This window comes from Buceros rhinoceros, unplaced genomic scaffold, assembly GCF_000710305.1.
Source record: "Buceros rhinoceros silvestris isolate BGI_N320 unplaced genomic scaffold, ASM71030v1 scaffold11151, whole genome shotgun sequence".
Taxonomy (NCBI): domain Eukaryota; kingdom Metazoa; phylum Chordata; class Aves; order Bucerotiformes; family Bucerotidae; genus Buceros; species Buceros rhinoceros.
The window spans coordinates 3,021-18,417 of record NW_010393780.1 but is presented as its reverse complement, the minus strand read 5'-3'; the positions used below and the strand labels follow the sequence as shown (position 1 = coordinate 18,417).

Here is a 15,397-nt window from a genome sequence, read left to right as displayed (position 1 = left end):
AAAAAAAAAAAAAAAAAGAGAGAGAGAGACCAAAATGCACCACTGGAAGATCAATGTTCTAACTACCAGAAAACCTCTACCTTAGTTAAGAAAGGGCATGAGATCCTTACCCAGTGACAGCCTGCAGTCCCAGTTCTTAGGAAGTAATAAGCAGGCAGGCCAAGGCCTTCATAAATGCTTCAGGGCTTGCTGCTCCCTGAAAGTTTCTTTCCCAAGGACCAAGTAACCTCTTTCCGGCATATTCAATCAATATATAGCACTTGAATCAGTGGTAACAGCTATCTGAATTATCAGTGGGGTTTTTTACTTCATTATATAAGAAATGCGTACATGATCTTCACCACTGTTCTTCTGTAATATGTTACATCTATGCCAGTGCATTTCACCTATGTGCAGGGCTTCCCCACTCTATTTTTTCAGTGCTGTATTTGAAGTGTAACACTGTGCAAGTATATTACTAAAAATTAGTATTACTCACTTGAATGTTGTTCACAAGTCTAACTTAAAAGTTTACTTAGCCAAAAGCTAACTTGGAACTAGGCTTTTGCATAAGTGACAAGATGTGTTTTCACTGTTCAGTAGAGAGTGATGTACGCACAGAGATACTTTACAGAAAGACCAAGAGAAGGAAGAAAGATTAATGGGGGCAAGTGGGAAGAAGGAAGAAGGAATCTCCATGACTCATCCCCCATAATCCTTCCATGTTTAACATTCTTAGAGACAACTTAAGATCACTGCTAACTGAGAGCCAGAAGGAGTTTTGTGTAAGATGCTGGAAACCTAATAAAGGACGTATGAGGAGTCCATACCAGGGAGCTCAGAAATGGCAGAAGGAAAGTAGTCTAAGTGCCAAGCTTCAGTAAGAAATCACCCTGTCACTCCTTGCTTCCTTGTTTGTGGATACTTGGCAAGTATGATTAAAGTACTGAGAGGTTCCTGTGAACAGAGAGGTCTCTTAGCATAATATGAATCATCTTGAACAGCAAAACTCAGAGAAAAGCCTGTGAGTGTCTCAGTCTAAAGTCAGGACAAACCACAAAGGCTTACATCCATAGGAGAGCTGACAAAGGCTTCTGCTCTAAGCCAGCTATGGATGCATCTCTGCTGCTAAAAGCATCTGTGGCAGGGAGCAATTGCTGTCTCACGTCTGGCATGATGTGCAACAGCTACGTAGGGTTAGCACCCATGGAACAGCTTTGGCATATCCACACAAACTGCAGAGACCTTAGCTCACATTTCCACTGGGCCTCCCACCTGGTCACACCTTAAGTTTTTATTGCTCACTCTGGGGCACCTGAAGGACAAGGCCTCCTGAAATAGTATTGGAAAACTGTGAGGGCTAAACCCACAACATCCTTTCCCCACTACCTTTACAGAACCACCTCTAGAGCAGACTATCCTCAAAGCGACACATAAAGCATCAAAGGAAACATGGTTCGCTCAGAAGCATCCATGGGTGAGTTGACAAGACATACAGCGATGACTGCTGATTACAAGGACCCAGGGGTCCTCTGAATGAGCAGGAGAACCAAGAGGTTTGACAGAATAGATGGACTGCCTCACGCTCAATCGTAAGGCTCAGTCTTCTTACCAGCATTCTCTCTCTCTTGAACAAGTTAGTAGCTCACTAGGTGAACTCCTGTTCAGCAAGAAAAGTCTGTAGAATACCTGTTTTCTAGTGTTTGAAAAATGTCATGCCAGGGGAAAAAAAAAAAAATACCTGCTGGGGTACTGTTGTTAACACATACATAGAGTAATTTTTTTTAAATTTTTTTTACATTTATTTTTAATTAATTGATGAGGTTTTTAATTACAGACGAGATAAAGAGAACAGTTTGTCTCTTTGTTTTAATTATTAAAGTAAATTACTATTTCAAATAATTAAATCAGAAGTCACAAGGACTGCCAGTAAGGCTTGAGATACCACAGTTACGATGTTGAAGTCAGACTATTTCTAAGAGTAAGTTACACAAAACTGGAAGTTCTAACGTATACATTTAACAATAGGTATGTGTTTGCCTCAGTGTCATACATAATCTCTCTGTAAGAGCCTGAGTCTAGTTCAGTGTCTTGGTCATAATGAAACTGGTAATATACTGGCAGAGCAGAATGAGAAAACTTGGCCATACCCACTGATCCAGCAAGTGTTAAGCTAAGAACCGATTTAGTTTTAGGAGGTTTTAGGACTTAAATAAGATTCCTTACCACCAGTTTCTGTGAGATTTTAGCATTCACAAGTCCAAATGTCAAGACATACAGGCAAGAATGCTTTTCAAACAGCTGAGTTGTAGACTTTTTATAGATCATAATGGCCAGTGTGATAAGTAGTCCAATGTGCAGGGCTGGTGAAAGAACACTTGTTCCCTGAAATACAAATGGACAGAAAATTCATCTTAGGCTTTAGTCACACAGTAAGATCCAGATTTTATACGTATTGCAAATCCCATGAAATAAAAGCAGCGTTGTCAAAACTCAGGGTAAGTCTATTAGGATTATGCCAATGCTATTAGTAATCTTTGCAGTGAGCGCTAAACAATTTTGTAAGCAAATTCATTGCTGCTTCCTGCAACAGAAGAAATCCAGTAGCAGGTAGTGAGAAGGTAGATCATCAAGTCTTCACTTTAGCCATCCAACTCATAGGCTTGTCTGCTTAAATGCTTAAACAGACAAAACCCTTATGATCCTCTGAAAGGCAATAAGTTATGGGCATAAATTATTCAAACCTCATTCAGGTTTTTAAAGCAACTTACTGCTATTGTAGATCCATTCTTTCCAACCCCTCCACCAAAGATGACATGGAAGTAATTGAAAAAAGAAAGTGCTATTCCACACAGTATGCCAAAAACTGCAAAGAACTTGAGTTCTAAGCCCACCAAAGGGACCTTAGTGGGAAAAACAAGAGAAAGATATTAAAAGTTAAGGATAACACCTTCTTTGAAAAGCAATTAAAAACACTACTGATACCTACTAAACAATTGTTTTATTTGAACTCTCATTTTCCTGGGAGCAAGTTCAGGGGGGCAATGTTTTGAATTTATTTCCTAAGTTGACAAAGAATTTCTTTTGTCATGTTTAAAGTCGACTTACTGGGTACTTAAAGGTCTAGAAATTCAGCTGTTTGTCCTTATGATGTCCTTCAAATATTTTTACTACATGAGCAAACGCCTGACACAGACTCCTGCATCATCAAGACATGGAAGGAGGGAGAAGGGTAGTTCCTTCTATTTTACAGGGTAACACAACACGGAACCACAGGAAACACAAACACCATCTGCCTGCTTTGTGATTTGGCACATGTTGATTGTATGCTGTATCTTTGCATTTAGAATAGTTTCCAGATACAAATTTTAATTAAACAGTTACCTTTCAGAATCAATTGCCGTTTCAAGGAAACTTCCAAAGGCAGCAGAGGATTTAAAAAAAAAGAAGTAGTGATAAATTGAAAACATTGACTATATTTTTGAACATAGATTGTTTTGAGATACAGCATAACTACCACAGATTTTAAAACTGAAGAAAAATCAATCATAAGTAAAGTCTAATGCACCTACTTTATTTTCCAACATGAAAATAAGAATCTTGAAGGATGGGGAAAGAAAACAAAGTTTAGCTAAACATTTCTTAATTGCTGAGTAAACTTGTGAATTAATTTGAATTACTTGGTGGATTACATTTAGATTAATTTGCATTAGTTAGTTATCCATAGCATGGAATGGCCTCAGCTCTTAATGAGCTGTAACCAAGCAGAACTATAAATTTATCAGTAAAGACCCTAGAAAGGATGAAGGTATTTGTCTAATATACTTTGGATCCCATCCACTAAAATGTATCTTTAAAGATCAGAATAAAAGCCAGAGATAGGGAAATGCTTTTGGACAGAAAAGAATTCTTCAAATACAGATCTGTAAATATATGTAATCTCTGACATAACTGTTAAAAATCAGTACATCTGCATCGGCACATAGATATGGATTACTTAACCAAAAGCCCCCTAACTTCATCCCATGGTTTTGTTAGATTAAAACATTTAATCTTTAAATTTTAAAATAAAGCATCCTACAACTCATTTAACTGAACAGAAATGTCTTATAAAAATATACAAAAGAAATAAAACTAGAAGAAAACCTATTTGTTTAAGCTTAAATATCTGCAGAGTATCAGTTCCAAGTTTACACACGGCAGATGGGGTCTTTTTTCCTCTATGCAGCTCTAAATTTGTGCATAAGTCACACCACTATACCTACATTAACTACAACATAAAAATAACCTACGTTTGTACAATAAGCTAGAACAGAACATAAGACAGCTAGTAGGTGTTGAAGGTACCTGCACAGGACAGCTTCAGATACCATAGGAACTGTGAACACTTAACAGCAATTGAATACTCCTCAGGAACTCTGAAGACTTAACAGAATTACCTTATAGTCCCATACTGCTGTGCCACCGTACGCAGATATCAAGAGCAGCATTGCTATGGCTATCTGAACTTCAGTTACATCAACTCTGTGAAGGAGAGAAGGAGATTTACTTAACTTAAAAAAAAAAAAAGGTCTTTTTGCTGTAAGTGTAAGGCTGGGGGGTGGGGTGGTGGATAAAAAAAATCTAGCTTTAACTTTAGACTTTAAATTATCTCCTTAAAAGTACTTCAGATTACGTCAATGTATATGGAATATGATCTTCCTTGACTGAAAAAGTTGCTCTACAGGGAGACACACATCCCTGGCTAAGATTTAATATTAAATCTCTACTCCTTAACTAGAGCAAGCTACATACAAATTTTACTAGGGGGGAAATCTTTAATGAATACACTGTTAACTATTTGAGAATTTTGTACAAGCTTACCTTCCTCTGGATGTGTGAGTATCAAGTTAAATTTGAAGGCAAGCTCACGGTAAATGCAATCAAATGTCTCCATTAAAAGTCTATCGTATAAAAGTATGGACCATAAAGAGCAGGCTGGGACAGAAGGAATTTCTTTAAGCAATTATATATTGAAAACTTGACAGCTACAGCCTGCAAAACATAAGGGCAGTATTTTGAGGACTGAGTCGGTGGATAGTTAAGCATCTGGCCTGTTTCAGAGGACATATAATGGATATCTTGCTTTTTTCATAAAAATGTTTTTAAAATAGGTGGTCTTGTATGCCCTTTAAAGTCTAGGCTCTGAATTACACCTTCTTTGTTCTCAGACAAGTTGGCCAACTCTTTATTGCTGTATTTGATTGATGAAAATCAGATCTTCTCTTTTCAGAAGACCTGACTATATAAAAAGTAGTTAAGCAGAGGCTTAAGAGCAAAAAAAAAAAAAACCAAAAAAACCTATACTTTCAATAAAGCTTTAAAATAATGAAAAAAAAAAGCACACATCTAAGATACCTTTTTTTACTACTAAAAGTCTTGAGACAGGTACTGGATCTTTGTACTGAAGCTACCAGCAAACAGTGACAATGGATGTTTAAAATACAACATTTCTTTAAGCAGTTAGAATAAATTTGCTGTTTTAAGGTATTATGACCAAAGTCAGCATGTATTGTAGTTGCTTAGCATGTGAACTGTTTGCACAGGAAACTGTATTTTTAAGCAGAGACAGGAATCAACTCATGGCTAACAGAAAACAATTATCTGATCTTGATAACATTCAACTCTCGTCTTTCATCTGAAAGACAGTAATACAGTATGCTGAGTTTCATCACAAGCTTCAGACTCTTAGTCTTAGAATAGCCAAAGTTTAAGCTGCAACTAGATGATAAGCTGAGGTGCTCACCGCTGCTCAAGGCCGTGGGAATGGGTAGTCCTCTCCTTCCTACACTGTTGCGCTCCCTCAGTTGTACCAGCTGTAGAGCTCAACGGATTGTAAGGTGAACCAGTTCAGCTTGCTAACCTTGTGCAGGCTTTTAATTTTCTGCCCATTTCACGAATTGGCTTGAGGACTAGTGACAAAGTCTATGCACAGGGAAACAGGACAGTGGTACTGGGAACGGGCTTTTCCCTCTCTACCTGGGATGAAGTGTTACATCTGCCCAGTCATTGCTGTAGCTGCACATCGAACTTGTTGGTTACGTCATGCAAAAGCACCCATGTGCAAGTGCAAGTGTTCAGAGTCTGCCCTCTGTACTATCAAAACCTAGATCTCTAAGCTGTACTGCATTTGCTGTTGGTGGTGACAGGAGGAGGCTCGAACTTGGAAGTTGAGTTATTATATGTGCCAAAGTTTAGTACTTAATTTTATGGTGGTTCAGACCGTTGGCTGCAACACAGCCCAAATCAGAGTCCAAAGATTTTAATTGGACACTGTGCAGTATTCTACATAACCAGAGAGTGGCACAGTACCCAGCTGCTCTAATCCTTCCTGGCCATCAGCACTAGGACTCTCATTTCTCTTATAAAATCAAGTGCTGCTAATTCAGGAACAATGTCAGGGAAAGCTTCCATCCATATTATTATATATTGTCATATTTAGAGCCATATACTAATGCCTTCGTTTAGACTCTCACCTCTAGGCTTCAGAGAAATGAAAGTGTGAGCCCTGAAAAAACTCTGACCTGTTTTCACTAAATGGAAATAAGTTATCTCGGAGAAATTGTGTTTATTTAACTTCAAACTGTAAACATGGAACAACAGGCCATTCCGAACTGCTTGTAACACTTACTATCATTATGTTTACACATCAGCTGTTAAGTTTAATGAAGGTATTCTTATGTGGTATAGGAGTCTCAGTGCCTTCCTGATTTTATGCAACAATGAAAAGCACAGAAAAGCAATTACATATGCGAAAACCCAGAGCTCATGGCACAGACCATCCCCCTTCAATGTAATCCAATATCATGTACAGAAATGATCCCATTTCAGCCACCATCGTTCTAAAGCATCTGTTTTTATTTATGGCACAAGGTACCCTTTAAAAAAAATAGGATGAGTAGGCAGGTAGAAGAGTTTGTGTGGTAAAATGCAGTATCAGCAAATTAAAAAAACACGTTACCAGAGGGACAGCTTTCTTTTGATACAGACATTGAACAGTATGCAAGGATAGGTGATCACTACCCTGTGTGCCATGGGATGCTCAGGTTTGCTAAGGTGCTTCTTGCAGGTCAGAGCTAAGTAATAAACAGGTGACTTAGCAAGTGACTAGGATTAGCAGAAGGATAGCCTGCATCTGCCACATATTTCCAGTTTTGCTGGAAATTATTAATCATTATTAAATATTTAATAATCGTTATTAAAGTGCAGCTCATTGTTTAAGAATAGCAAAAGGCTGTGGCTGGCACCATTACAGCTGCGGGAAAGCGCAGCAATCCTACACTGTGGGCAGTTAAATTGAATTTGTTATCTTCTATGTGAATGTTACGACTCTTCTTCCTACATTGCAGTGAGAATAGGTGAAACTTCTACCAAGTCATGAGCGGCATCAGCAATCTCTAGTAATGTGACCTAACACAAAACCTAAAGGATATTAAAGCCAGTATGAACCAAATTAAAAGCAAAGCCTCCATATAAACCTGGGCTAATTCTTTAAGCACTGCCGAAGGATGCAGAGAGTTTGTTCAAAGGAAGATGTCTGTGGAAGGGAAACCCATTAGCGGGGGAAATTCTCTAAAAATGCACGTGGTCCAGAGTCCCCTGGGCTGAAAATGTTCTGAGGCTGGGAGGATGGTTGCTCTGTCCCTACTTCTACACAGAGCTCTCGTTTACACTGCAGGCAAGATCCTGCTGGCCTGAGCCTGCATGGTGCTTGTATGGGTTCTGAGAACAAATCCACAGACAAAAGAGCCAAGCGCATGCAAACAGAGCATACAGCTAAAATCAGCTGCTAAAGAACAAGTCTTCTACTCAGTATTAAGCAGGGTTTTCAAGTTCTTGCTGGGTAAAACAAGTCTGCTAGGCTGGAAGGGAGATGAAGAAGGTGGAAGGAAGAGAGAGCAGGGAAAAAATCCACAAAAAAAATGGAAATTAAGTAGAGAGCAGTCTCAGACATTAAGCCACATGTACTTCTAAAGATACCTACTTACTTTCCAAACCTTAATATGCCTGATACATATGTCTGCCAGTGAGCAGAATAGAACATGAACAGTCCCACAAAACAACAGAAAAACAACCAGTCAGGATTTGTTCCTAGTCGGATTGCTATGCAGGATCCAAGGACAACAAAAACTGAAAAGCAGAAATAAACATGTTAGTCACATACCCGCTTTGCTTGCAGTCCAGAGAAATAAAAAAAATCACAAGGCATTTTATATCACTGTAGCAAAGTAATGATATGACTGATCCTTTACTGACTAGCTAGCCTCAGGAACAGTCCTGGCAGGAGAGACCAAAACACAGTTCTCTTCTTCTTCCAAGCAAGGGCCCTACCTTCTAGCCTGCAGTGGTCATCCTCCCTTTTTCTGGCCTTGTCATCTCATGTTCTTTGCAACACTGACAGCTTCAACTGAAGGGCCCAGCTCAGAAAGACTGATAGTTGCATTTCTGTGGCAAGTGAGGCATAAAGAACATACCAGCTCCCAGGGCAAATGTTGCAGCCATTAAGCTTTTATAGAAGTGCAGGCACTGCCACCACCACCAACTAAATCACGTAAAGTAAAAAACTGAGCAAGGTGTACTTTTTAAACACTCCAAATAATTTTTTTAAAACTCATTCTTCTAAGGAATGTAAATTATTCTTCTCCTAAACACAAGGCTGGATGCCCTATTACCAAACTGATATTTTGGCACCTCACTCCTGCAGCGGAATCCTTAGTTTCACATCCCAGTATCAGTCTTTTTGGTCCTTAAAATCCCGTATTAGGCATCACCTGTACCCTACTGGAAAACACAGGCTATGTATAGTAAATAATCTCTAAGCACATTCTTACAGAATTCTTTGATCACCATCTAGCTCAAAGATCACTCTACATGAAGATGCACAGTGAGTGAGAGCAGAACACGTCACCCAACGTCTGCCAAAGGTACTTCTGAAATATCCTCCCTGATACTTGTCAGGGATGCAAAGGTCAAGAGCAGCCTTGGCTGAAGCAACTAGGAGGTGATGAAGTTATGCTAAAAAAGAACCTGTTGTCCCTTGCTCTGAGGAGGTGCTTGGACTAGATGATCTCCAGAGGTCCTTTCCAACTTCAACAAATCTGTGATTAATCAGCTCCTCTTGAAAACAGGTCACTTTTTAAAAACTGAGATGGGTAACAGTAGGTTATGGCTACCTGTGGAAATAGAGTCGCAACCATGATCAAAGAGTTCTCCTAGAGGAGAACTAGTGTTTGTTCTTCTGGCTTGCTTCCCATCAATGGCATCCAGAGACTGGTAGATAAAAAGTCCTAACGCACCGAGGATATATGCCCAAAAAGGTGCCTGAAAGAGAGTTACATAAAAAGTCACTAGGCAGTTCCCAATTTCTTAGCTGATAATCTATTTCATTAAAGCTAAAATAACGTCCAGCACAAAACTGTACTTGTTACTTAGCTAATGGACAAACCAAATTCCCTGCGCTACTTTCTACACAAACTGTAGTAACTAATAAAATGATCTACTTTAGATACACCAGTGAAACACAAGTACTGCTCTTTATTAAAAAAACCCACCACCACAAAAACTTGAACATCTCTTCTGCATCAACTGACTTGTTTTTCCACCTTAAAACCACACTATTTCTATAATTACTTGCATTCTTTGTGATGAAAAATGTTATGAAAATAAAATTCTTTAAAAAAAAAAAGTAGTAGCAAGTCACTAAAGTTCCCAGCAGTTTATGTGATAGATGCTCTGATGATTTGCTCAGATTTACAACACATAGGTATCAAACCATTTCACTAAATAAAAACTTCAGCTTTTAGGAAAAGAGATTTTTTTTTTTTCCCAACATACAAAAGTTGACTACATGGGCAAGGGTTTGACTACATAGGACAAGGGTTTGAAGACATGAAGGACCAACTATCCACTGTAACACAGACTATCAGAGTTTAAAAACAAGCTGTGGATCAGTTTCATTAACACCAGTCTTAGGTTCAAAGGCAGTGTCCTACAGCAGTACCTTTCGACGGCATTATTTTCGTATGCACAGTCAGTATGCCCGTGTTTGTCTAGGAATTAGTTTTTACTAAAAAGTATTTATAACACCTTTTGAACAAAGTTCAAGGAAGATTTTTGCCTCAAGTAGTTTCCAGTGGTATCTTTGACATTTAGAAGCACCGTTCATGAAAAGAGGATCAAAGTTAGGTATAAATGCTGGAAATGCAACCTGCAGGTTAACCAAGCAAACAGCCTCAGGCAGTCACAGAGCTGAACCCTTTCCCGCTCCCAGGCAAGGGAGAGCTGCCGGTGGCTCTACGCCTCTGCGATTGCCCTCCTGCAGCACAAACAGACCAACATGATTACGAGTATCTCCTAAGTCCAGCAAAGCCTATTAAGCAGATTTAGACAACAGATGAAATCTTAGTGAGCTGAGATTTGTCCACGCTCTCAAAAACCCAGTGTCACTGCTGGGGAAAAAGGAAGAATGACAGTTGCCAGTCAGTTCATAGGCAGGGATGGAAGAAGGCAGCAACAAGATTGCGGATGAGGTGAGCTGCTCCTGCAGATGGTCTGTTTTCTCATCATCATTATACTTACTGACCTGAGTTAGAAAAAGTGTATATTGCTTCCAGTTAGACTGGTCACAAAACACATCCTTCCCAAGAACCAGTGACCTTCAGTTCTGAACAGCTTTTTTACTGTTATTTAAGACTTCCTCATGTATTCAAGGCTGGCTGATACACTATGTCACTGCTCTAGTTTTGCATTTTTAATATGGAAACAATAATGTCAGCAAATTTAGGATTTTCCTGCTACCCAGTATTTGCATAATATCATTAAAAAAAAACCCCCAAAACATTCCACCATTTCAATTTGAACAGTTGGCTGCTTTGCCCGGGTTTGAAGCAAAAGACAGCCGACAGCCAAAGAATTAGGGACCTCAGCTATAGGCGAGTCGCCTGGAACACCAGAAAACCTAAGAAAACTCTTCGAAACCAACAAGGCCATCTTTCCCCTTAATCCAAGGAAGCTGAGAAAAATGGTAATCACAGATCACACTGGAAGCCTTGAGCAGGGGAAAGAGGATAAGTAGATAGATATTCTCATTCCAGTGATCATTTAATATACTGGTATTTGATAACCCATCCCCTGCCAAGATCACACTTTAGAAATCCAGGTCAAGTGATGACAGCAATACACGTTTGATGTTTACCAATGGAATTAGTCAAGTTACGTTTCTTTTCCCTTGTGAATTTTGTGCTGGGGGATTGGGTTAAACCAGGGAATGAGTTCTTAGCCATCTTTTGAGAAAGTTTCTCTCCTCTGAAGAAGGGGGAATGACAGAGCATGTGGACAATGGAAGAAACCTACTACCACCCTGGGTTCGAGGATCACCAAGAGCCATGCAGAGGAACAGAGAGCTCAAGGGCCTCTCCTGGAGCAAGCTCACTGTGTTAGACATTCTGCAGGGAAGCAGCAGCTACCTGTCAGCCTCCATTCTCACTCCCCACCCTTCCACAGCAGAGGTCTGTCAGCCATTGCTCAGGTATTTCAGGACATAAAGGCACTGTTAGGACCCTGTGATAGCCAAGATCATTTTACTTGTGATATAATCCACATACTCGAGCTACCACAGTACCTTTACCAGCTTTTTCAGAATAACTTTGTTGAATGGAGAATAAGAGATAATATCAAACCACGGCAGCTCCTGATGCAGACGTCTGAATGAAGGATTATGAGCAGAAGGGCTGGGAGAAACCACTGCTTTCACTGTAGTCCTTTGAAGTAGTATTTTGAAGGCATTTCTAATTTTATCTAGGATCTTGATGTGAAGTGCCACAAAGACAATCTGCAGTGTTTTATGAGACATCCTTACTGTGACATACTTCCAGTTATGAAAAGATAGCTTGAGATCTATTGAAACTCATCACTCTAATCCCTGGCCTTTGGCAAGTAAACCAGGCCTCACCTGACATTCCTGTCCAGGACACCATCATTTTTCTGGTTCATTAGACTTCCCTCCTTTTGCAACCATCCATCTATAATTGAAATAGATTTTAGTTTGCTTTAAACTCATCAGGTTCTCCTAAATATGCTAGCCAAATTCCTTACCCACTCTGCATTCACCGTCCCACACCACCCCAGTGTGGGGCACATCACCAGTTAAGGCAAACACCAGAGTGTGGGCAGTTTCTTACTTAACTGGATCATTTCCATAACTGAAAGACCAGCCAGGAGCAGAAACACATTACGGCACTTTTTTTAACATTAGCTACAGTGCTGTATGCCAAAGGCTTGGTTTCGTCACCATCTTTTGAAATGCAAGCTCCATGAAATACAGCCTTAATTCTAACCAAAACTGAAGGCTTGCATGCCAGTTACTGTAGTCAGTTTATGGACGTTTCCATAAGCCACAAAGCATGATGCAAGAATTCTTGTTCAAGGTAACAAATGGCTTTTGTCAAATTGCAAGTTATAGTTCAGGTATAATCATTAAGGCTGCTGATCCAAGCCTGTTTGCATTAGCTCCTGCTGGGACAAATCAAAGCATGGTTGCCCCCAGACTCCAAAACTAAAAGGATCTCTGCTTCCTGACGATCTGGAAAGGGGGGGAGAGTCTTCATGCTCTTCTCTGTAAGGATCATCTGTATCCATTAACACCTGTAGCGGATGCATCTGTATCCCCACAGTTGCAGAGAAAGGGAAGAAGATCCTAGTAAGAACAGGGTAACAGGTGTCCAAGAGAGCTTAGAAACACAATCTGGAACATTTCATTCCTAGGCTGTCAGTTCAAATTTAACCCAAAGTGGTAATAACCAAAGGTCACTTGTGATCAACTAAGCATTTAGCAGATTAAATGAATGTTCTAATGTTTTAATCAGTAAAATAGTTTTCCAAATCACTGAAGGTGCATAGAGGCTTCCAAAGTTGCTGATAATCACAGATTCTCTATGCTGTCTGCCATCTCAATACAGCTACAGCTGCCATCTCTTCTGCCTTCTCGCATGCCTGGCTCTCCATCCAGGGATGTCCCCTGCCGGCTTCCCACGCTGGACCCAAGTAGTTTGCAAATTAGAGAAGTGGGAGCATTTGAGAATGCTGACATGGCAGACAGATTCAGCAGAAAGGTCAGGAGGCTCCCAATAATCATCGCCTTTTCACTGATGAGGTGTTTATTACCTCTGTCCAAAGTTATATCCTGTCCAAGTAAATGTATTATCTGGCCAGAGCTAGATGCTATTCTCATGGATCTAAAAGAGAACACAAACCTGGGGGAAGGGGCGGGGGGAATGCTTCTCCGCTTCGGCTAAAAACAATGTCTGAAAGATGATACAGCCGCGGAATCTTATCACACACGGATTTGGTACAGCAGGTTTGGTCATCTACTGAACGAGACAGTGTCAAAACAAAACCATGTGCGTATAGTGTTCGACAGGTATGCATGGCATACTTCTTCAGGAAAAAGTGTAGGCTGAACAGCAGTCCTTATTCTGCTCCTGTGATTCCACACCACAAAAGAGCATGGACAGCTGCAAAAGGCTACATGTGCCAAGGAGATCCCTTACCACTTATTTCAAGCAAATCTCTCAAGCCCAGAGAGTTCAACAGCCCAAACTTCTGCAATATTTAAAGATTCAGCCCCCCTTAATTACTCAATACATTTAGTCATAATCTCAATTCCTTGATTCACAGCTACTAATTTTGCTCTCTTTTACATGGCCCCTCTCTGGAAGAGAGATCCGGAGTAGAAACAGATTTTTACTGGACTCCCTCCCTTTTCCCCCAAAGCTTGGATCATTTCCCTTGCCTCTGTTTTGCACAAAGCACTATGTATGACTGTACTAATAGCAGGAGAAGGGAAGAGGCTGTTTAAATCTGCATTACAGCAGGGCAAGAGGGCAGGGAGAAAAAAAATAATAATCAAATAATCATACTCTAGCTCAAGTGCATTTCACACAAACCAGGGTCTCCCTGCATTCCTTTAGCATCCTCCTGTCCCCAACAAGCTCCCTCTGAAAGAGCTCCCATCCTTCTGTGTCAGGGTTCCTGAACTCGTCTCAAAACTATGCCAATGATACCTCTTTCTCCCATTCACTACTAGAGTGCTCCATTCTTCACTTGCGAGTATTGGCTGGGTTCCCTACCCCACTCAGTGCTTCACACTTCCCTATCAGGTCAGGGGCTTAATGCTTCTTCCTACAAACTCCAAGATCCCCAAGTCATACCAGTTGCTCTTCTATTCTCTCTCCCACAAAGCTCCGTTGTGCCAATATCTTCCCCTCATTTCTCCCTCTGATAGGAAAAAACTCAAGAGAGTTCCACTTTCAGTTTAAAAGGTGCTTTTTGGTGGGTTGTTTGTTTTTCGGGATTTTTTTTTGTTGGGGGTGGCAGAAGGCTGTTTTTTTTTTTTTTTTTAAATGATTTTTTAAAAAAAGAGGGAGAGAGAGAGAAGCAGAGATAGCACCTTGCCAATATTGCTCTCCCTCCCATTATAGCAGACCTATTAGTCACCCAGATGCTCCCTTACTTTTTGGTCTCCCTAGATGTATGGCTTTCTAAATAGCACATTTCAGCAAGGGATGGCACCCTTTTATAAATCCACTACACTACCCCTTAAACAATTCTACAGAGCTAGCCAGCACAAGCCTCCCTTCCCTATCACTATCCAGTGATAAAGATTTGTCTTCCTTCCTCTCAGCTTCCTAGGTTCCATCATGTCTTATTTATTAGACTTTTTTTTTTTTTAAAAAAAAAGCATTTTGTTTCTGTGGTCTGTAATTCCCTGGAAGAAATCCACTCTGATCAGTTTGGGGGGCTCTTTACTTAGATTCTGCTGTAACCACTACAAGATTTTTTTTTTAAATAAATTCAATACAAAGTAAAAATTACCGTTAGCATAACTGTCTGACCTAAAATTCTAGCTTCCCATGATATTTTAGAGAGACCCGTGGCTGAGCTTGAAGGATTACCGAAGCTAGGCCCCTCCATGAGCAAAAGTGGCAGGATCAGTTTCCTTTTTCCCTTTTAAAAAGGTAAAGAATTATATTTAGCCAGTTTCATTGTTGGCACTGATGCAAGGAAACAAGTTAACATGTCAGTTTTCCCCAGAATGGGAAGAGGTACAAGAGATTCACCTGCAAAACCTAATGAAGTAACTGTAGCTACTTGAGAGAAGTCAGCTGCCAGCAGAGCAAAACATTTCACTGTGAAATGGTGGGGATAAAATGGAAATCCTCTCCTCAGATGTGCTCCTTTTACACTCTAACACAGCAAATACACACCGTCTACACCTGAAGTCTGCAAACCTTTTCATTCCTAAATATGTGTAAAAAACCCATAACAACCCCCCATCCTGAAGTCACAAAGAATATACTTCAGTCCTCACCAGAATGCAAAA

General features: G+C 40.1%; 1 protein-coding gene across 1 annotated transcript in view; it reads right to left on the bottom strand.

Moving 5' to 3' along the window:
- The window catches only part of CHPT1 (choline phosphotransferase 1), a 12,851-nt gene extending 982 nt beyond the window's left edge, over positions 1 to 11,869 (bottom strand). The window contains exons 1-6 of the mRNA XM_010144999.1: positions 11,639 to 11,869; positions 10,316 to 10,387; positions 9,192 to 9,339; positions 8,007 to 8,148; positions 4,419 to 4,503; positions 2,751 to 2,882 (exon numbers count right to left, since the gene is read on the bottom strand). Of these exons, the coding sequence (XP_010143301.1) occupies positions 2,751 to 2,882; positions 4,419 to 4,503; positions 8,007 to 8,148; positions 9,192 to 9,339; positions 10,316 to 10,387; positions 11,639 to 11,869 (810 nt within the window). The remainder of the gene's footprint in view (positions 1 to 2,750; positions 2,883 to 4,418; positions 4,504 to 8,006; positions 8,149 to 9,191; positions 9,340 to 10,315; positions 10,388 to 11,638) is intronic.
- Between the last annotated feature and the right edge of the window lie 3,528 nt (positions 11,870 to 15,397).